Source organism: Pelophylax lessonae (genome assembly GCF_965119305.1).
Source record: "Pelophylax lessonae genome assembly, chromosome: 4".
Lineage (NCBI taxonomy): Eukaryota > Metazoa > Chordata > Amphibia > Anura > Ranidae > Pelophylax > Pelophylax lessonae.
Genome location: NC_138771.1, coordinates 445,039,343 through 445,062,740, shown reverse-complemented (window position 1 = coordinate 445,062,740; position 23,398 = coordinate 445,039,343). Strand labels below are relative to the sequence as shown.

The following is a 23,398-nucleotide window of genomic DNA, read 5'->3' as shown; positions in this document are numbered from 1 at the left end:
TATGAATGCACTGTAAAGGTGATCACAAATGTTTACATGCATGCATTGTGAAATGCAGCTAAAATTAAGGCCCCAGATGTGTACAAAGTGGAACTTTTCCACTGCTACATGCAGCTATGTGAAAAAGCCCATAAACTAATATACAACCACATAGAAAACGAAATGCTGTACGCAGCACATATTATATCCATGTGAATGAGCCCTAATGGAGAAAGCGCTAAGATTTTATTGTGAACTTGTAGTTTTTCACAATGCTTATTGATATGGATACAGAGATAGATGAGGGCTTATTTTAAAATGCTTTTACTGCTTTTTGGTATATGTAAACATTTTTGCACATATAATCATGATCTACAGTCGGTTAATTTTAATAATGTTTTTATCATATAGACTGGTATATAAAATATGAAATTAATTTGTACTCTGGTTACTTCCACACTCCAAGACATGCTGGTAAATTGATTGGCACATATATAAAATGGCAACAGTAAGTGTGTATATGCATGTGAGATGGGGACCTCGGATTGTAAGCTCTTGAGGGGAGCGACTCATGTAAATGTACAATATGTATGTGAAATACTGTGTAAATTCTTTGTTCTATTTAAATACATGTAAAAATTAAACAAAATAAAGCTAGAAATATACTGTATATATGTATGTATTTATTTTTTTGTTTACCAACTAGATTCCCAAATGAAATTCAGTCAGGCCTTCTAGAAGTTATATCCCCATCTCCCAACTTCTACCCGGATTTTTCACGCCTGCGAGAATCTTTTGGAGACCCCAGAGAACGAGTCAGGTAATGCGCAAATTAATTATGCGTGTGCAAAAAAGAACTTTAGGCAGATGGTTAGATTCATAGCTAACAGCTCAGGCACAGCCCTGCATTTCTGGCCATGTGACGCTGCAGAAGAAATAATGTCCATCCTTTTTTCTGCTCTTGTTATATGTTCTCTTTCATAAATATCCCGTCATTCAGCATATTCACATGTATGCATGTGTGTAGACAAATTTTCTGCAATAATTTCCAAGCTTGGGTAGGGTTAGTACCAGTGCCTGTAATCTTCTGTGCATGTGTAGCCAGGTTTTTGCACTCCAAAGTAGCTAACTTCTTTGATCTTCCAGAAGGTAACAGCATAAAGTCTGCAATATGCCTGACCTTCCAGTATGCGTAGACATCCTTTAGATTGCTATTGGGGTTCAGAACCAATTCATGTATTTGTCAGAAACATGAATGTGTTGGTGCCTGCACTGAGGAGTTTTGTACTAGGAGCTGCCGAAGTATAATGGGGAATCGAGAGACTAGTTCCTCAGCAGGTGTGTTTTGCTTTTGATTGACAGTGCACAGCAGTGGGCAACTTTGAATGCTGCTATGGAACTGAAATCTGCCAGCTGCTGTACACTGTCCATCAATAGCAGGACGGCCTAATGGAGAACTAGTCTCACTGTTCGTCATCAGGCTTTACCCACCTAGTGACAGGTAATTTCCCAAATATTGCCCAAAAAGAACATTGCTTTATTTGGGTAATGACATCATCTATATCCCCAACCCCATTTGCTTACATTTAGCTTTTGATCGACCGCTAAATTGGGTAGGGGATAGAGCCCTATGCTGGAAGCTGTTACATGACAGCTTCTCAGTACAGACATGTCCCTCTCTGAGTACTAAAATACCTCTACGCCAGTTCATAGCTGATCATAATTACCATCAGTTATCTAATTTGAGAACTGGTGGTAATTCTTTGAAAACCTATCATTTCCATAGAGATGGGTTTTTAAACTAGTGGTACTAAGAACTTGCTGCATGTGTCGGTGATGTTACTAAAACTGGTGCAAATGCTTGAATTGGGCAGAGGTAGTTGAAGAAAGTTTATCAGAAAATTGTTGTTAGGGTTTTCTTTTAATTACATTTTTTTTTTTTTTTAAATGTGTAATATTAAGATCTAAGACTTTTAAAATCAATCAAGCTATTTACTACACTAACAGATTCAGCAGCTGTGTGCACTATATACACTATATGTAGCCTGAAGTACATACAGTAAGCAATGCTGTATTATGGCAGCATGAGGGAACGTCCCGTTGCACTCCTAAAATGCATTTATGGAGCATTTTATTCTATAAAAGTATACAAAGAGTGCTATGATGGGGGTTGAGGTGGACAGATGATGTCCTGATCTTTGGCTCAACCAATAAGAGGAGCTTTTTTATTCATTGATAGAATACAAAGCTCCCTGTGAATGGTTTCAAAACAATCAGCCCAACTCGAAAAAAAAGTATGCAAAAATTAAAAAATGCATGAAAACACACTAAAAATAGAAAAATGAGCTGAAGGGACGGTTTGTGAAAAAAAAAATGCTTATGCTCAAAAATGTGCAAAGGAGCACAAAAAGTACAAGCTTCTAGGCATAGAAATAAAAGATCAAGTGCCTGAAAAAGCAGCTTTTTTCGAGTTGCAATGTGCATGAGCCCAAAGACTGCAGGAATATTGCCACTGCAACTTTCCAACCAAGAATGCACGTTATTGATGACCACTTTTTTCCCCAAACCTGTTGTGTTTTATGTTGGTGATGTGACTGCCTTCTGGATCTGACCTAGAATAGATCATACACTATTACCCTCAATCTTTGATAAATATATTAAAAAACAGAATCTAAACTTGTTTTGTGAATGACAGTTGACACAGCACGGATAGAAGAATGAGAAATTATAATGGCTTTTTTGGCTCCAGCTTAGTAATACCAAACCTATTAAATAACCTTGACATCTAGATTTGGCTGCTGCTTTTCAAAGGCATGCAGAAGTTTACAGACAGAAGTTTTTTTATGCTGCTTGAAGCCTATAAATGACTTTGTTCTTCATTGTTTATCTCTCTATCAAGGAATGTTGTGTCCCCTCCTCTGCTGCCGCTGATGTAGGTTACCGATAGACTGTTGGGTAGATTCATGGAATGCAGTGGGCCTTATTATTTATACAGTTTTTTTTGTCCACTTTTAATTGTCGCTGTTCTAGTTTAGGTTTGAAAATTAAGAATCTGATTGTTTGCTATGAGCAACAAGCACCTTTTTAATGTAATGTGCAAAGTAGAGTCAGCAATACAAAACGTTTAAATGATGTAAACGTTTAAATGATGTAGCTTATTTAGTAAGGAGATTTTTAAAGTGAAGGACAAGCTCTGCTCATTGGGTATTTACAGCTTACTGAAAATGTTGTGAAACAGATTAAACTTTTTCATCTTTTTGATTGAGTGGTAAAGGGTTAGATTATCTGTCTGTGTTTATGTTGGGAAAGATTTTTCCTTACTTTGGAATCACAGCTCATAAATGAGTCCTGCCATAGCTGTGTTATGGCTGGTGCCAAAAGCTGCACTTCTACTCCATACATAAAGAGTAAGTGTAAAAACCTTTGTTCCACCACAAAAGATCTATACTGGCTGTTTTGTATAACTACTGTCTGATGTGCAACTTATTGCTAAGGGTTTCTTTGTTTCATTGTTCTTTGTACCACCTCCTTAAGGGGTCACAAATGCAGGGCTGACATTCAGTTCATGTAGCATCACCTCCTTGTCTTCTTATTTTGCTAAATTCTTTATCCATAGCAACCTTAAGGAATAAGAGGAGGGGCCTTCATGCTTAGCCTGGAAAAAAGCAAAGAGAATTAGCAAAGGGTGGTGCAAGCATAATGCTTGCACCACTCTCCTAAACATAAGCAAACAAAGCAGATGCTGCTTATTGCGGATTGACAAACTGCTAATTAACAAAAGGGGCACAAGCTGTGACAGACACAGCACAGAGAACAGGAGAGCTGGAGATGCATGCTCATTCCCTCTGACAATGCAATATATTCTCTGTATTCACCCTATTCTGAAATTCCCAGATTTTTGTAAGCACTTTATTGTTCAAACAGTTGCTCAGCAAGTTGGTTTAGGAGCTGTTCTAAGCCAGGAATATGATGGAAAGAACATCAAGAGAGACTAGATATGCTTTCTTAGACAGAGAATATCTGGCTATAAAGTGGGCCTTGGAGTCTGTAAGATACTATCTATTAGGACAGGGCTTTGTACTGGTAACAGATCACATGTCCACGTCTGCTGCTTAACTATGTGAAAGATAAACATGCCAGAGTAACAAGGTGATAAAGGTGCATCTAAAAAAAATAAAATATCATCAAAATGTTAATTTATTTCAGTATTTCAAAATGTGAAACTCATATATTTTACATAGATTTGCTACACACAGAGTTAAATATGTCAAGCATTTATTTATTTTATTTTGATGAATATGGCTTACAGCTAGTGAAAACCCAAAATTCAGTATCCCAGGAAATTGGAATATTCCATAAAACCAAAAAAAAAATAAAAAAATGTTTAATACAGAAATGTTGGCTTACTGAAAAGTGTGGCCATGTATAGTATAGTATGCACTCAACACTTGGTCAGGGCTTCTTTTGCATGAATTACTGCATCAATGTAGCATACCATAGAAGCGATCAGCCTGTGGCACTGCTGGGGTGTTATGGAAGCCCAGGTTGCTTTGATAGCAGCCTTCAGCGCATCTTCATTGTTGGGCCGGGTGTCCCTCATCTTACTCTTGACAATACCCCACAGATTCTCCCTGGGGTTAAGGTCGAGCGAGTTTGCTGACCAATCAAACACAGCGATACCATGATCGTTAAACCAGGTATTGGTACTTTTGGCAGTGTGGGCAGGTGCTAAGTCCCACTGGAAAATGACATCAGATTCTCAATAAAGCTGTTCAGCCGAAGGCAGCATGAAGTGCTCTAGAATTACCTGGTAGAGGGCTGCGTTGACTTTGGACTTGATAAAAACCAGTGGACCCACACCAGCAGATGACATGGCTCCCCAAATCATCATGTACTGTGGAAAAGTTTGCATTTAATTTTGAAATCAAAGTCCCAGAGTCTGGAGGAAGAGTGGAGAGGCACAGAATCCAAGTTGCATGAGGTCCATTGTGAAGTTTTCACAGTCAGTGATGATTTGGGAAGCCATGTAATCTGCTGATGTTGGTCCACTGTGTTTTATCAAGTCCAAAGCCAGCGCAGCCCTCTACCAGGAAATTCTAGAGCACTTTATGCTTCCCTTTGCTGACCAGCTTTGTGGAGATGATGATTTATTTTCCACCTGTCCACACTGATAAATGTTAGATGGTTATCCCGTGCTATGGATCTAGATTATATGTTAGGTGTGTGCATCTGGCTGCTGCCCTCACTAAGGACAGACACCTATTGGTGGTGTCCCAGGTGATACATAAAGTGCTAATGTGCAAGTGAATAGTGGCGTTGCCTAATTAAAATAAATAAATATAGGTGGTAAAAAAAAGTGTGAAAGTTCTACAATTTAAAAAAATCAGTGGTAAAACCTGTGCTGTGCTTAGGCAGCGCCACTAATCACTTGCACATCAGCACTTTTTATTTATCACCTGTCCACACTGCCAAAAGTACCAATATCTGGTTTATTGATCATGGTATCACTGTGCTTGATTGCCAGCAAACTCGCCTGACCTAAACCCCATAGAGAATCTGTGGGGTATTGTCAAGAGGAATATGAGAGACCCCAGACCCAACATTGCAGATGAGCTGAAGACCACAAGCACTTGGCATGCCTTAAATGTAACTGTTTTGAGAAAACTTTAAATCGATGGGTTTAGTTCTACTTTCAAGGCAAATACTGCAATAGTATAGCTAGTAATAGTTAGTGGCATTCAACCAGAATACTGCAATAGTATAGCTAGTAATAGTTAGTGGCATTCAACCAGAATTTTTCTATAATGTTTAAGACATTTTACCACTCAACCAAAGCCCATCCTTAGTGCAAATAAGTATCAGCAACGTAGTCTAGCATTCATAGGCTACATTGCCTATACTTAATGCATATACTTATAAGCAATGTAGCCTACCTGTTATATTTATCCAATCACCTTTTTGCCATTAATTAGCCAAGGCAGATGCTGAGGATGTACATTTTTAACAGAGAGGGCACTTGTTGCCCTGAGCTGTGAATGGATTATCTAAGTGTTCAGTCACACTGAATTCGGCTTTGAAATTGTGCGACTTCACTTGAAATCGCATGATTTTTAAGCCACATGTCAGTGCGACTCGGAAGACATTTGTGCAACTTCATGCAAATGGCACATGTCATCATGACATCATGGTGATTGGGTTATAATATTAGATAGGAAAGTTTCAAAAGCTTTGACACCTCCAATCTTGTTCTTGGACAATCATCATTTACTATAGCTACAGCCGTTGGGAGTGATCGAACTAAAAAAATAACTGACACACTGGCTGTACTGAAGTCGATCGATTTAATTCAGTACAACCATCCTGCCCAAAGATGGATAGAAATTCAGCTGGTTCCTGCTGAATCGGCTAATTTGTGATCCATCTATGATCGGTTTAACCACTTGCCGACCGCCGCACGACTATCTACGTCGGCGGTCAGCCCCTCACAGGCAAAGTGACGTAGGGCTACGTCACTAGCTTGTAAGGGTCTAGGGAGCGAGCGCTCCCGTGTGGTCACGGACCCCCCCGCGCGTGTGACCGGCGGACCCGATGTCCGCCGATCACTCTGCGATCGGCGGGGGAGAGGGAGAAAGTCAGGCGGCTTGTGTAAACAAGCTGCCTGTCATTCTCCCCTGTGTATGAAGGATGATCATACGGTTCTACTATGTAGAACCGTTGATCACTCTTCATACATCTGAAGCCACAGCCAATCACAGTAGAAAGCACACCCCTAGGGACACACATAGCCCCTCCCTTTCAAAAAAAGTTAACCCCTTCACTGCCAGTGTATTTTTACAGTAACAGTGCATATGTATAGCACTGATTACTGTAGAAATGTCACTGGTAACCCCAAAAGTGGCAAAAATGTCAGTCAAGGGTCCGATCTGTCCGCCGCAATGTCGCAGTACCGCAAAAAAATCGCAGATCGCCGCCATTACGCGTTAAAAAAACCAACAAAAATGACAAAAATTGTTCCCTTTGTTAGTAAACGCGATAACGTTTGCGCAAACCAATCAAAATACGCTTTTTGTGATTTTTTTTTTTACCAAACATATGTAGCATAAAACAAATTGGCCGAAAATGTTAAAAAATTTTGATTTTTACATTTTTTTGGGGTTGAATTTCATATAAAAAAATGTGAAAAATATTGCTATTTTTGCAAAATTTACGCTCTTTTGTTTGTTTATAGCGCGTGATCAAAAAATCGCACAGGTGATCAAATACCACCAAAAAAAAAAAGCTCTGTTTGTGGGAAAAAAAGGACGCCAAATTTGTTTAGATACAGCGTCGCACGGCCGCGCAATTGTCCGTTAAAGTCACGCAGTGCCGAATCGCAAAATACCCCCTGGTCAGGAAGGGGTTAAATCTTCCGGGGCTTAAGTGGTTAAGGAAGTTACTTGGAGGAGTGGTGAAATGTCTTCAACAGTACAGAACAAATGTATGTAAAAGTAGTTAACCACTACTAGCTATACTACAACCTGGATAAATAAGAACCTTCCCAGACATAACCATTGAATTATTAACTCAAAATATGGGCTGAATAAAAATACACACTTATACATTCCTTATAATGAACTCAAATGAAAGTATTCCAGACCCTAACAATCATCATAAAATACAGATGGGGTAACCTCTCCCACACTCTAGCAGGGAGAACCATCAAACTGAAGAGAACTACAGCATTAAACTTGTCAGGAATAATCTACCCATGATTATTCTAATAGGAGAAACACCTGCTGGGTGGCCTCAATAAGCCAAACTAGAACTTACTGTTTATTTGAGCTGCATTCCCTGGATATACCAACACTGCAGGAATAACACACAACCTGTAATGCTCTCTGATTAATTTGAAGTAAATAACAATCATTAAATGCCTGTCCCAGGCACTAAATATAGATGCTATAATAGTCACCAACACAGAAAGTAATTATCTTTACCCTTGCATCTTTCCAAACGTGCCATTGGAATATCAATGTAAATCAATGTTTGTTTTGCAGGTGGAGGACAAAACAGAATCTAGATTATTGCTTCTTAATGATGTATGCCCAGTCAAAGGGTACATACTATGTGCAGGTAGGTCTACTTATTGTGTTTTTGTTTTTTAATTGAGCTTAATAAAGCATCTGTCATGTTATCTTGCATATTGCAATATGTACAATGAATACTAAGTTAAAGAGGTTGTAAACCTCAAAAAAATAAATAAATAAATAACCTGAAAGACAAAGCCATAATGAAATACTTACCTTAGAACGAAGCCCCTGCAGCGACGGCCGTTCAACGCTGATACAAGCGCTATCTATTCATCCGCTGTGATTGCACAATTTTTTGGATTCATTTGTGTGACATCCTATAGGGACACTCACCTTTTCTGCCGGATTTGCACAGTTATAAGATATATATTTTTTTCACCTATGCACTATTGCACTTATTTACTGGCAGCTATATTTATCACTCATATTTATTACAGTTATATTTATTGCTTGTGATTTTATTTGCATTACCTTTATTTAGGATTGTTATTATATAGAATATATACATTCATTTATTTTAAAACTTCACTCCTAATATTCACGATTGTACCCCTGCACTTTATATGTATTATCTGTTCACTTTTAGACACCATATTTATTTGTTGTATCCGATTTGTAAGAGTTCCTTATTTTAGGCTTATACCTCTTTGATTTGCACACCACTACATGACAATTTTTTGCACATTAATTGCCACTTGTGGCCCTTGGTTTTTATATTATATAGTTCATAGTTCATATGATATGCTTTTACAAGGACACACACAGGTTTTAATTTAGTTTTTATTACACCGATTTTTTATTACATTTTTATTGCACATACCTCATATTTAATTGGTCCTAGTAGTGACACATTAACAAATTGATATCCCAAACACCCCACTAGGCAGCGCCAATCACTTCCCCTAATTTTCCTCATACATTTGATGCTCCCCTTTTAGGGGCGCATTTTTTGGAGTGGGCAGCAGCCGAGTGCGGTGTTTTTTACAATTCCATATACTCCCTATCCTAAGCGCGGATTTTCTCAACTTTTTTCTTATCTAATCTGTTGTTTTCTGTCAATAAGTTGGTTCCAAGGGTCTGTGCAGTGCCTTACCTGACTCTCTCCATATGCTAAACATGAATGGTTGTATAATGAGATTTGTTCGTATTTAGGGAAGTGCCAAAGGATTCAGATTCTGAAATGTGTTGTAATCATGCCTTCACATCTGATATCCCCAGGGCTTTTTTTCAGTTTGAACTTGGTTGAACTCAGTTCCACCACCTCTGGCTCAGGCCCTCTGCTCCCTGCTCACCACTATCACTTGTAAACCCAGAAGTCCGCCTTCTGAGTTTACAAGTGACAGCTTGTCTCCCAATGGCTCCCACAGATCTGATCTCCTGAGTGGCTCTCACTGAGTGCAGGATGAGGACAAGGGGGATTCAGGTGTCGTGCGGATGCCGACACCCCAACTGGATAATTTTCCTGCAAGTGAGAGGGGCGAAGACACCTACAGTGTGGTCGTGGTTGTGTTCCTGCTCTTATTTTCTGAGAAAAAAAGCCCTGGATATCCCTCTTATGTTTTGGGAAACATTTACTTTCTAATGATCTTACCTAATGAAAATGTGCTTTGTTCTTTTAGGTTTGCTTTCATGCCTTCCTTTTCAGCAGCCCATACTTGCCCTTCCCTTGCTTTCTCATATTCTGTTCAGCTTACAGGAGCGAAGTAAATAACTAGTACTTCTGGGTATGGAAGAGCATGTGACTCTCCTCTTTCTCAGTGGTGCTTGATAAGTAGTCCTGTGTAAACTACAACTAGAGTCATTTGGGGATTACTTAGGCTTCCTTTACTTATTGGAAGTGGTTGAAGAGGGCACCTAAGAATAAACTTCAGGCTGGGTTCACACTTACATCAGATGCGGCTCACAGCAGGGGTCCAGTGCGTCCCTGTTCTCCATTTCAGGGACAAATCAAGCCCGAATTTTTGCCGAATTTTTGCCTGAACTCGGACCTGAAACGGAGCCAAAGACACACAGGACCCCTGTGCAATCCGCTCAGTGTCAGTGCATATTTTTAGCACCGATCACTATATTCGTGTTACTGGTTCCCACAAAGTGCTAAAAGTGTAAGTTCATGCCTGATTGTCCACCACAATATATAGCATTCCCATTATAAGTCGCTGATCGCCACCATTACTAGTATAAAAAAAATAAAATAAATACAAATTCTGGTATGTGTGTGTATGTATATATATATATATATATATATATATATATATATATATATATATATATATATATATATATATGTATATATACCATAGTTCGTAGATGCTGTAACTTCTGCACAAACCAATAAATATATACTTATTGGGATTTTTTTACGAAAAATATGTAGCAGAATACATATTGGCCTGAATTTATGAAGAAATTTAGATTTGTTTCAATTGTTTTATTAGATATTTTATAGCAGAAAGTAAAAAATATTGTGGTTTTTTTTTATTTCAAAATTGTCAGTCTTTTTTTTTTTAGTGCAAAAACGCAGTGTTAATTAAATACAACCAAAAGAAAGCCCTATTTAGGGGGAAACAATAGGAAATACATTTTGAGTACAGCATGGTATGACCAGGCAACTGTCAGTTAAAGTAAGGTAGTGGTGTATCGCACAAAATGGCCTGGTCATTAAGGGGGGTAAATCTTATGGAGATCTAGAGGTTAACCTAGACTCCAATTATTTTATAGACTAAAGATAAGAGCTAGAAGTGCCAATTAATCCCCTTGAGGTAGCACAGGAAGTGGACACTGGGCAGTTATAAATTACTGACTCAACAGGTATTTTTGGTTTATATATCAAAATCTTTTCATTGGTAACAGACCAAAAGGGAGCAAATAGGAGTAGTTAATTTCTGGTGTACACTTTAAATAAGCCTGTTGCTGTATTCTGCATGGGCAAGGAAGGGGGTTGTATTAGCCCATTCAGCAGCAGCAGTGTCATTTACACACACTCCAGGCTGCTACAGCCAGCTCCGGAAAATACCACCCCTATCCCCTTCCTGTATCTTGAACCCCACTGTCCCACCTATGGGCCCAGGATCAGCATGGTGGGTGGGGTGGAGGGAGCTCAGTGAATATCTGTTTGCTGATCCTTCCTTCGTTGAACGAGCCTGGAAGCTATGTATATTTAATCACTTCCTGATTCAGAGCGTTCATTCCCTGGATGCTGTGGTTGGGGTTTAAGCTAATCAAACACAATGTGTGCTTGATCAGCTTCAAGTGATTGTAAAGTCTCGTTTTTTAGTAGCAAACTTGTTATACTTACCTGATCTGTGCAGTTGGATTTGCACAGAGCAGCCCAGATCCTCATCTTCTCGTGTCCCTTTTCTTTGCTTCTGGCCCCTCCCTCCTGTTGAGTGCCCCCACAGCAAGCAACTTGCTCTAAGGGCACCTAAGCTGAGTCACAGGGGGGAAATGAAGGGTCTAATAGACCACTGAGGTCTCCAAAAAGAGATCCTTTCACCTGCCCATGCTATCACATAGGGGGCTTGTTAGCCTTCGTGTGATAGCAACATAGTTAAAGTGGTTCTAAAGTCAGAGTCTAGGTTCCAGACAGGTAAATAGAACAATGACTGATGTTAGCTGTGATAACAGGCCAACGATCAGAATAGGCAGAGACAAGATGAGTACAAATGCATTCAAACAATTTACAGGAATATTTGAAGGCATGAACAGTCAGACAATAGATTAAGGGAAAGACAAGCGTAAAGCTGGGTATACAAGTATCAAAATTAAAGAACCCGGACAAATTTCGATCTATGTGTAGCCCTGTCTGTTCAACAGAAGCCGATCCTTAGATCAGCTTCTCTTGCTGGAAGACCAGCATTCAATCAGCTGCTGCATCCCTGATTGGTGTATTCTGACAGGGGGGGGGGGGGGGGAGTACATACCCAGTTTAATACCGATCTCTTTTCAGGGCATGAGCGAAAAAACTAACTTGTAGGTAAAAAACAGGCTAAATTTTCAGCACTCTACTAAAGCGCTTTCCTTATCAGAATAGGTGAGCTCTGCAGGGACCTGAGTTGTAGTGCTGCGTAATGACCAGCAGATGATGAAGGCTCATGCCTGATCATTAAAAAAAAAAAAAAATAATCTGTTTGTTCTGCTGTGGCTCTTGGAAGCTTCTCTGTCCTACACTTCATAGGTTCCATGTTGGTATGATGCAACTTGGGGGCTAGGAGATGTGTAAAGAGCCTTGTTTGCTGCTTCTATAGGGCTCTGCGTCAGATCATATTTTTTATCTTGCCTTATGTTAGGAAAAAACCTTTGCTGCACCTTTTCTATTTCAACCGCTTGGGAGAAACACCATATATATATATATTTTGTTGTAATTTATTAATTAGTCATTTCCATATAGATATTTACTAAAGAGAAATGAGACTTCTGTGTTTTTTTTTCTCTTTTGCTAATAAATTAACATCATTCTTCAAGCTTCTCAAACAATGTTTTTAACCTGTCTTGTGGGGGTCATTAAATAAATAGTTTGTCCTAATAAAGAAATATTTCTGTAGCTGTGTAATGAAGGGTCTGGGCACACTGCAGAGCTTCTATTACTCATGAAGGTTCTGTTTCCTTTTATGTTTCCATTCCTACAGCTGGAGGATGATATTGTGGCTAAACCCAACTATCTGAGCACAATGAAGAACTTTGCCCTTCAGCAGCCTTCCGAGGAGTGGATGATTCTAGAATTCTCACAGCTTGGCTTCATTGGTAAAGTTTTTTTCTTCTTTCTTATATTTTGCAATGACATCCTTTGTTTGTTCCCATCAAGTCATTGCTGAAATGTTTAAAGGCTAAATGTGGAGTAAGCCTGGGTCTTCACATGTGGTTAAATCTTTGTGCTCTTTTGAGACTGAAAGAGAAAATAAAGCACAGATTTTTTTTTACATAATAGTTTTTATAAAAAACAAAAAAAATCCAATACATATGGAATGGCATTATCCTCGTGACATAAGAGTCACGAGGATACAAAACTGTTTAAAAAAAAAAACAAGTATTTTAGGTGCTTATTGCAGTTTGTTTCTTTTCCATAAACCATTTTTTATTGACATGCAATATGCCTCTGAACTTGCTAGGGAATTGACACTCCAGAAAGTGTAAATTCCTTCCTTTGCGTGTCAGAACCCTCTCTTCTGGAAGAGTCCAATTCCTTTCTATGCTAGCCCAGCTACTCCACCCCACACCTAACTATAAAACATGTATTGTAGCAGCTGGAGGAATACCACATAGTGTAACCTGAGTGACAGTTTTGAGTCTGCTGGGGCTGCTGAAATCACATCACAAGATGGTGGGCTTTTGTATGTCTACATAAGGTATATTTATAGTTAAAAAAAAGCATGACTATGTTAACTGCGCAAAATCTCTTATGGAAAATTGTTATTGGAAAAAAATGGTTTGGTGACAGACAATGGCAGGAGAAGGTCATCCAACACCCTGGGCAAACAGGCCAAACCGTGTGTGTGTGTCCCTATTTCCCTGATGATGTACGAGCTCAGGGGATCCTACTCTAGGCAATCACCTGCTTCTCTCAAAATCACTGTGCAGCCCTTGGTCTGCCAATCGGGTCAGAAAGCACATGGTAGAGAGTCATTTTTGCACTATATTGGCGCAATAACTTATCAGTACTTTGTCAGAATATTTATACTGCTCTGAATATAACAGTGTCTCTATTTATGTAAATAAGCAAAGATCTGTGAGGTAGGAGAATCTCAACTTATTTCCAAAATATGTAGCGAATTCTTTTTAATTGATTAATTTTTTTTTAAAAGCATATACCAATCTTAGTGAAAACAGTCTACAGTATGGAATATATAAGAATATTTATTCACAAGACATATATTCACAATAAATGATCAAAATGGAAATGACACAAAAAGATAACTTTACATAAAATACAAACTTAAAACCATAAATGCAATGTGATATTTAGCTCAATAATGAAACTAAAAATGAAACAAGATTACCTTTTCTCCCGGTATAGCATAAACCATATATAAATGTTCTATAGAATCAGACCACAATTGTCTGCGAATTGCGCAGCCGTTAGTCACTCCACTGCAGATGGAGCGAGAATAAGCGATGCAAAACAGAAGACTAAAATCGCAAATAATGCACTGAATCTGATATTAATAAAAATGTATAAAAACAAAAAATCAGCTTTTTAGAGAAAAATCTACTATGGTTTATACGGCTGGGATTGTAATCTTATTACCCTTAAATATGCAATGTAAAACATATAAGGAAGGAAATAAACAATATTGAATAAACTCAAATAAACAGCAAGGTATATTTACCACACTTAAGATGGCTGCTAGCTTCAAATGGTTGTTACCAGAGTACTTAAGATTGATGCCCTCTTAAAATGGTGGCCAGTTAGGGAGGAGTTTCGTTTGGCGTCCCTCAAAGTTTCAGATAAATGATGGAGCAAGATGGAGTATGTGTAGATGAGTATATAGATGGATGTGAGTAGTGTGTGTGTTGTAGGTGTAATGTGTGGTGTCAGTGATGTAATGTCTCACATCTGGGTTCTCCTTTTTATATTGTATTGAACAAAGGACTATTAAAATTACCATAAGTTAAACCCAGAGGGAGGAACATTATCCCCATTGGTTGGGACATTTTATACATTAACTGGTGATGTCATTGGCAACACCTCTTTAATCATGCCCAATATTTTGGATAATAAAATTAAAGGTTGATTTCTTTATATTTAAGAGTAATCATAAAACACAACATAAAACTTTGTCCATACTTTCAGTACATACATAAATGTCCATCTAATACATCCATCATGTACCCTGGCAATTATTGGATCTGGTAAGCCATTTATAATATTATATATTTAATACAATATATATATTTATATTGGAAAATACTGAATTACCCCAAGACTGCATTTAGTAGCATCTCCAAAGGGGGCACTATTGTACTGTTCATTAGATTCAGTATTTAGAAACAATAAGACCACTATTATTATCTGATGACCTATCCCGACCTCTGGCTAGTGAAAAGCCTTCAGCATCTCAACTGCCAGCATCTCTTTTCAAAATGCTATTTTGCTGGCATACATCAAATTGATTAATTAAAGATGAGCTCCAATCCCCCCCCCCCCAAAAAAAATAAAAGTCAGCCGCTAGAAATATACCTGTCCAGAGACTCAGTACTGTCTTCAACCGAGCCTATTCTTCAATGGGCTTCGGGTCTGGGCGACAGCAGTGAAGCCTTGTATTGGCTATCCAACCGGAGGTGGGATCCGGATACCTGTCGAAACCAGTACCTACCCCCCCCCCCAAAAAAAAATAAAGTGCTAAATAGTAAAGAGGTGGGGGAGGTGGAAAACAAGCGGAACTTCCTCTTTTGGATGAAGTTCCACTTTAAGGGGAACAGTAGCATTCTCCACATTTCTCTTTTTACAGGTTACCTTTATAGGGACACTGCCATAAAAACAAAAAGTCTATTTACACTCCTACGCTTTGGAAACTGGCATTTATAATTTTATTAGAGCTTCTCTTAAATGGAATCTTCAGTGATTCTGGATACTTCTGGTTGTAACCGATTCCTCTACCTGTCCACTGTTCATCCCTAATCCCAGTTGCTACTAGCCCCAGAGATGCAGAGACCCACTAATTATTTAGTTGCCAATGCTTGAAGGGAGGCACAGAAGGCAGTGGGGCATGTGACACACCTGGAGCTATGCATGGAAGAGAAGGTTTCGTTCAAGTTAGATGCCAATGGTATCCAGTATAATTGTATTTTATAAAATACATATAATTAAACTCTTTATTTATATGACAGTGCCTAATTAAAGGTAATCCATAATCTGTTTAATGTTGTTTTAGATACACATGTTAAAGGAATCCAGTTAATTAAAATATAATCGTGTATTATTAGGTACGTTAAAGGTTTGTAAAACAAAACTTTCTATGTATAGTTTGTAACATGGTGGTAGTCATATTTGCTCTACATATGCAGTTTTTGCTTTCTATAAGGAAAGGGTATTGCCTCCAACCAGAAAATGACCCTTAATCTACTTGGCATTAGGGTACTATTAACAAGATTAGATTCCTGATAAGGAAAAATAAGAGTATGATGTTGAGTAATATTCAGTGAAGCCCAAAGTTTTCATATTTTTTAAAACCACATCATTAGTGGAAAGTTTCTTACATTGTGCAGGTCACCCTTGTTTTAATCCAACTCATGTTTAAAGCTTATTATCTTTACCCACTGGAGATGAGATGTAGCATCTGCAGGATAATGCAAAAAAAAAAATAGAAAAAAGAAAAAGGAGACCATGGTTGCGCTTATCTTTTTGTTTATAGTTCCTGATAACTCAATTGTGATATCTAAAACCCTTAAAGCGGAGTTCCGGCCACAAAATCGACATAATCGATTTTGGGCCATCCGCTTGCTTTTTGTCACCTGAAAAAGAAATGGATAGTTACGATTTTTTTTTTTGTTTACTTACCTTGTTATTGAAGAAAAATATACTCACCTTTCTTCCACTCACTCTCTCTGCGGCCGCGGCCCGCACCGTCACTTCCTCTTTGCATTGATTCCTGGGAGCTGAACATCATCGCTCCCAGGAATCAATGCGCCTGCACCGGCCCCGCTCGTCACTTCCGGTGCGACGCCTCATTCCCTGCTAAACAGCTTCTGGGTATGCCCAGAAGCTGTGGAGAGATGACGCACCCGCACCGGAAGTGACGAACAGGGCCGGTGCAGGTGCATTCTGGGAGACTAGGACACGGAAGAGGACATAGAAGAGGACGTGCTGGCTTCAGCTGCCCACATTCGAGATGGCAGCGCTGGAGAAGAAATTTTCAAGGTAAGTATTTCTTCTTAAAGGTAAGTGCGACCCGGGACAGTACTGAGGCTATCCCTTGTGGAATGTACTAGCCCTGACTGTCCTGGGGGTATTTTTATTGAAAAAAAAATTTCGTGGCCGGAACTCCTCTTTAATATATTAACATTTTTCCTTTATACCGCTGTATGAGCAGTAGGACATGCTGATGCTTGTAGCTGCACATAAGCCGAAAAGCACAATCACACTGTTCAAAGCATGTCTGCCATTAAATTAAATTTAGTCTGGGAGAGGGTTGGTTTGTACTCTGAGCCACTTAAATGCTACTTCATGCACATGTTCTGTTAGGGAACATATTAGAAGAAAGTGATCTTATGGGGGTTATTTACTAAAATTTGGGAGTGCAAAATCTGGTGCAGCTTTGCATAGAAACCAGTTAGCTTCCAGGTTTTATTGCCAAAGCTTAACTGAACAAGCTGAAGTTAGAAGCTGATTGGCTACCATGCACATCTGCACCAATTTTAGTACATTTCCCCCTATGAGTCCACTGCTTTTTCAATGGCAGGAAGTTGACCAACCTATGTTGCTTAACCACTTTAGCCCCAGAAGATTTTGCTGCTCAATGACCAGGCCGCTTTCTTCAACTTGGCACTGCGTGACTTTAACTGACAATTGCGCGGTCCTGCAATGCTGTACCCAAACAAAATTCACGTCCTTTTTTTCCCACAAACAGGGCTTTCCTTTGGTGGTATTTGATCACCTCTGCGCTTTTTATTTTTTTGCGATATTAATAAAAAGACCAAAAATTTTGCAAAGAATTGACGTTTTCTACTTTGACTGTTAAAAAATATCCAATATATTCAATTTTTGTCATATATTTAGGCCAAAATGTATTTAGCTACATGTCTTTGCCAAAAAAATTCTCAATGAGCGTATTTTAATGCACTTTAAGACCTGAAGATTTTACCCCCTTCCTGACCAGGCCATTTTTTGCGATTCGGTACTGCGTTATTTTAACAGACAATTGCGCAGTGGTGCGACTCTGTACCCAAACAAAATGTACGTCCTTTTTTTCCCACAAATAGAGCTTTCTTTTGGGGGTATTTGATCACCTGTGCGATTTTTAATTATTGCGCTATAAACCAAAAAAAAGTGACAATTTTGAAAAATAATTTTGAAAAACAAAATAACATTCCCCCAAAAAAAAAATTTAAAAATCAAAATTTTTTAACAATTTAGGCCAATTTGTTTTCTGCTACATATTTTTGGTAAAAAAAATCACAATAAGCGTATTTTTATTGGTTTGCGCAAAAGTTATCATGTTTACTAACTACAGGAAAGATTTATGTCATTTTTATTTCTTTATTTTTTTTTATACTAGTAATGCCGGCGACCTGCAATTTTTTTTGCGGGACTGCGACATTGCGGCGGACTGATCGGACCCCTAACTGACATTTTTGACACTTTTGGGGGTACCAGTGACATTACTACAGTAATCAGTGCTAAAAATATGCACTGTTACTGTAATAATGACACTGGCAGGGAAGGGGTTAACACTGTTGGTGATCAAGGGGATAAATGTATGCCTCATGCTTACTGACGTGTGTGGGGGGATGGGGTTCTGTGACACAGACAGAGATCGCAGGTTCAGCTATAGGTTCAGGCGGATCTTCTCACACTTTCCCCGATGATCGGGGAAGAGAGACGGCAATCGCTGTCGCCAGCCGCTGCCTCCCCTCCTCCGGCCCGACTCCCACTGTGTCTAAACACAGCGGGAGCGAGCTGCCGAGATCACTAGGGGTCCAGCGACGTAAGTCTACGCCGCTGGACCCAGGAGAGCCAACCTGCCGCAGTAGTATTACTGTGAGCGGTCGGCAAGGAAATCTATGGTCACGGCATACACTTTTATTTTATACCTCAGCTTTATAATAACAATACAAACAATATTAATTTTTGACAATCCAATATGAGTACTCCCTTTCTGCTGGTCATTGCTTTTTAACACTTTATTGGATTACCTGCATGCATTGTAGCTTCTCCTCTGATGTTTACTTTCAGTTTCTATGGACTACATATCCCATGGTACCTTGCTGTGTGAAGCAGTGATTCCTGTACTGATTCTTCCTCCTGAAACTCCTCCTCTTAGCACTTCTGTAGTTTAGAAGGCAGGCTCTGTGATTTCTGTGACATTGCAGTGCCTAACAGGGCATAGTGAATATGTGTCACAGAATTCAAGGTAGAAAATGTGTGGGAATCTTCAAAGTAAGTTTAAAAACTTCAGAATCATGCAGATTAGTAGAAGTAGGCTAGAAATAATTGAAATACAATGTGGAAATGAATATAATGAATTTATCTTTTGATCATAGATGCGCTTAAACTGCGTTAGACGAAAGTAATGACTCTGTGGCAGGGCTGTGTAAATCTCAAGACTGGCTGGAACAATTAACAAATCCTTTGTCGAGTAAGGCTCGGTTCACACTAGGTCGCTCGGACTTAGGGGGCAACCTGTGAAGTCGCATGCAGCGCGACTTGCACGTACTTCATAAAATGAATGTCTATGCAAGTCGCCTCCAGGTCGCCCCGAAGTAGTACAGGACCCTTTTTCTAAGTCGGAGCGACTTCTGTCGCTCCTATTAGAACATCTCCTGTACTACACAATGGAAGCGTGACGGACCGCGACTTGTCAGGCTGACAAGTCGCCTGACAAGTCGGATCAATGTGAATGTGGTCTTAGACCGCTCCAAAAAGAGACTCACATTGTTTAACACAATCACCACACTCTTTATTATACAGCAAAAAATTATACTCCCATTAAAAAATAAAATGATGGGCTCAAATTCCAATATGCTTCCAGAGACGCTTCAAAAGAGGTCAAACTGGCAAAATACTAGCTGCTGGTACCATCTTCACTAAAGCTTCTCCCTCTCCCAATGGCCATAGGGCAGCTAGTGCTGATACTACTCCTAAAGTTTAGTTTTGCGTCATCCCACCACTGGGCTCCATACTTTAGTACCTGACAGATACTAGGATTATACAATCAATACAGTACACATGTGCCGTAGCAGAAAACAAAACAGTTAGCATGTTTTTTTGTTTTTTTTTGGAGAAAAGACATTCAAAAACTGTTTTATAAAAAAACTTTTTTTAACTTTTTTTATTTTAGTTTATAATTATTATTTTTTTTAGTGTTCAATAATGCTTTATGATTTTCTTCCTATTCTGAAGCTAAGGCAAAGGAAAACTTGAGCTTTACCTACTGTATATTCCAAATATTCCAGTCTTTTATTTTCTGATACACTAGAGTATTTTATATTCTCATTTTTCACTTAAATACGTAGATGTCACACACATTGGTATGCCTGTAGAACTCTACCAGCTTAATGAAAGGATATTCTCCTACATCCCCATTTGCATGTTATGCCTAGTTTTATAAAGTAATGTGATTGAGCAGTTCAGCGCAGAGGGCTGATTACTATTTTCTTCACAACAATAGGAGATTGCAGCAGTTCCAGTTACAATAAATGAGGGATGCAAAAGTACTGAACATGAATAAAATCTTTAGAAAAATAGAAATTTACATTTTTAGACCTTTCAGGCTGTGAATCCCATCTGAAGATTAACTAAGAACATTATAGGTATTTTTCATGTTCAATTTATGGTACTTTTTAAAGAATTGCTTCCAGTGTAATATCTGAGCCCACCCATTACCTGGCACACCACTTACCATAGGGGGCCGATATTTACCTGTCACATATCAGTAGTATAAGGGAAATCATCTTCTTGGAATCTGGAAGCTGTAAATTACATTTTTTTAATATATTTTCTATGGAATTGCATGTAGTCTTTACAATCAAAGGAAATGTGTACTGCTTTTCTGAAAATGCTAGCTGCCTAGCAGTCATGGCTGTCCTCTAACATCAGTACTTTTTGAGAACACAAGTCAAAACTAGCATACAACAAATAAACTCATAACTCCTCATGAAAATCCTTGTTCCTCTTCTGTGGCTTAATATATTGAAGCTTTCAAGATCCGCATTATGACCATTGATCTAGCACCTTTTTTTTTTAGGAGTGGCCAGGAGTAGCAGCTTCTATATCAAAGTTTTCTTTTAGAGGATGAACTTCAAACTACGGCCCTCCAGTTGTTCAGGAACTACAATTCCCATCATGCCTAGTAATGTCTGTGAATATATGAGTTTTACAACGCCTATGGGATGTGTAGTTCCGCAACAGCTGGACGGGCCGTAGTTTGAGGATCCCTGTTTAGAGGAACAAGGAGAGGTGTTGGCTTTTTATTATGCTTTAGATCTGCATGTGACATAAGTTAGGTCAATGTAAAGTTATCAATATGTGTCGATGCTTACAAACACATTTCTCTGGCTATTGTGTGTACAGTATGTGTGTATGGGTGTGTGTGTGTGTGTATATATATATATATATATATATATATATATATATATATATATATATACAGTATATGTATATATATATATGTATGTATATGTGTGCAGCTCAAAAAATTAGAACATCATCAAAAAGTTAATTTATTTCGGTAATTAAATTCAAAAAGTGAAACTCATATTTTATATAGATGTGTTACACACAGAGTGATATATTAAAAGCATTTCTTTCTTTTAATTTTGATGATTATGGATTACAGCTAGTGAAAACCCAAAATTCAGTATCTTAGAATATTTTTTTTTTCACACAAGAAAATTATAATATTACGTAAGACCAATAAAAAAAAAAGGATTTTTAATACAGAAATTATGGCTTACTGAAAAGTATGTGCATGTACAGTATAGTATGCACTCAATACTTGGTCAGGTCTCCTTTTGCTTGAATTACTGCCTGTGGTACTGCTGAGGTGTTATGGAAGCCCAGGTTACTTTGATAGCTGCCTTCAGCTCATTTGCAGTGTTGGGTCTGGTGTCTCTCATCTTCTTCTTCATCCTACCCAAATCATCACTGACCTTCACACTGGACCTCATTCAATTTGGATTATGTGCCTCTCCACTCTTCCTCCAGACTCTGGGAACTTAATATCCAAATTAAATGCAAAATTTTCCCCAGTCCGTGATGATTTGCAGAGCCATGTTATCTGCTGGTGTTGGTCCACTGTGTTTTTATCAAGTCCAAAGTCAGCACAGCCCTCTACCAGGAAATTCTAGAGAGCACTTCATGCTTCCCTCTACTGACCAGCTTTATGGAGATGCTGATTTCTTCTACCAGCAGGACTTGGCACCTGCCTGCACTGCCAAAAGTACCAATACCTGGTTTATTGATCATGGTATCATTGTGCTTGATTGGCCAGCAAACTTGCCTGACCTAAACCCCATAGAGAATCTGTGGGGTATTGTCAAGAGGAAGTTGAGAGACACCAGACCCAACAATGCAGACGAGCTGAAGGCCGCTATCTAAGTAACCTGGGCTTTTCACTAGCTGTAAACCATAATCATCGAAATTTAAATAAAGAAATGCTTGAAATATATCACTCTGTGTGTAATGCATGCAAATAAAATATGAGTTTCACGTTTTGAATTGAATTACTGAAATAAGTTAACTTTTTGATCATATTCTGATTTTATGAGATGCACCTGTGTATGTGTGTGTGTGTGTGTGTATATATATATATATATATATATATATATATATATATATATATGTATATGTATATATATATATATATATATATATATATATATATATATATATATATATATATATATATAAAAATATATAAAACATTACAAGGGGGTGGCTATATTTGTCTATTACATATGCAGACTCTGCTATCAGACAGAGTATACCTGAAGACAATTTCTGCAACCTGAGATCACATGACCAAGACTTTAAGCCTTCCATGCAAAAATGTATTTTTTAATTTCTTTTCTGTTTTGAAATTATGTTTTACCTAATTTCATATGATTTAAAAAAAAAATATATATATACTGTATATATAATGTATGTATGTATGTACGTACGTATGTTACAAATAGGAATTCAAAGCAGAGTACATCTCTGTTGTCACAGTGCATTGTGGCTTATCTTTACTATGCAAGCAGAGAGAGGAGAAGGCTGTCACTCCGATCATTCAGCTGTGTTATACTAAACATCAAGAAAATCTATCATAAATACAAAATAAACTGCTGCAAGTATCAAGTGCAGGCAACTAGAATGTGTGTGCACACATCAGCAATCTCTAAATCTTTGCTTTTATTAGTAAATGATGGGCCATTTTAACAGGCAAAGCTTGCCTGTCTCTTCCTACTCTGTACATTTCTGATGGTCAGTGAGGCAACCCATCCCAATGATAGGCCAGTAGCTTTGTGTAGGGATGTGAAGACTAGAGGCAAGCAAATTTCACCAGGCCTGAATTTAACAGTAAAAGCAGTTAAACACTGCTTCAGGTACGTGCAGGCACCTTTAGTTTACCTGTGGCTTGTAACTGTCGCAGTGACTTTTTATGTATTGAGGTTTTTAATGATAGTCTTTCAGCTATTGAGCTCTGTAAACAACA

The 23,398-nt window shown here is 38.4% G+C and overlaps 1 protein-coding gene across 1 annotated transcript in view; it reads left to right on the top strand.

The window, feature by feature from the left end:
- The window catches only part of MGAT4B (alpha-1,3-mannosyl-glycoprotein 4-beta-N-acetylglucosaminyltransferase B), an 832,974-nt gene that overhangs the window by 446,088 nt on the left and 363,488 nt on the right, over positions 1–23,398 (top strand). Inside the window, exons 6-8 of the mRNA XM_082253133.1 lie at positions 686–799; positions 8,016–8,091; positions 12,674–12,788. Of these exons, the coding sequence (XP_082109259.1) occupies positions 686–799; positions 8,016–8,091; positions 12,674–12,788 (305 nt within the window). The remainder of the gene's footprint in view (positions 1–685; positions 800–8,015; positions 8,092–12,673; positions 12,789–23,398) is intronic.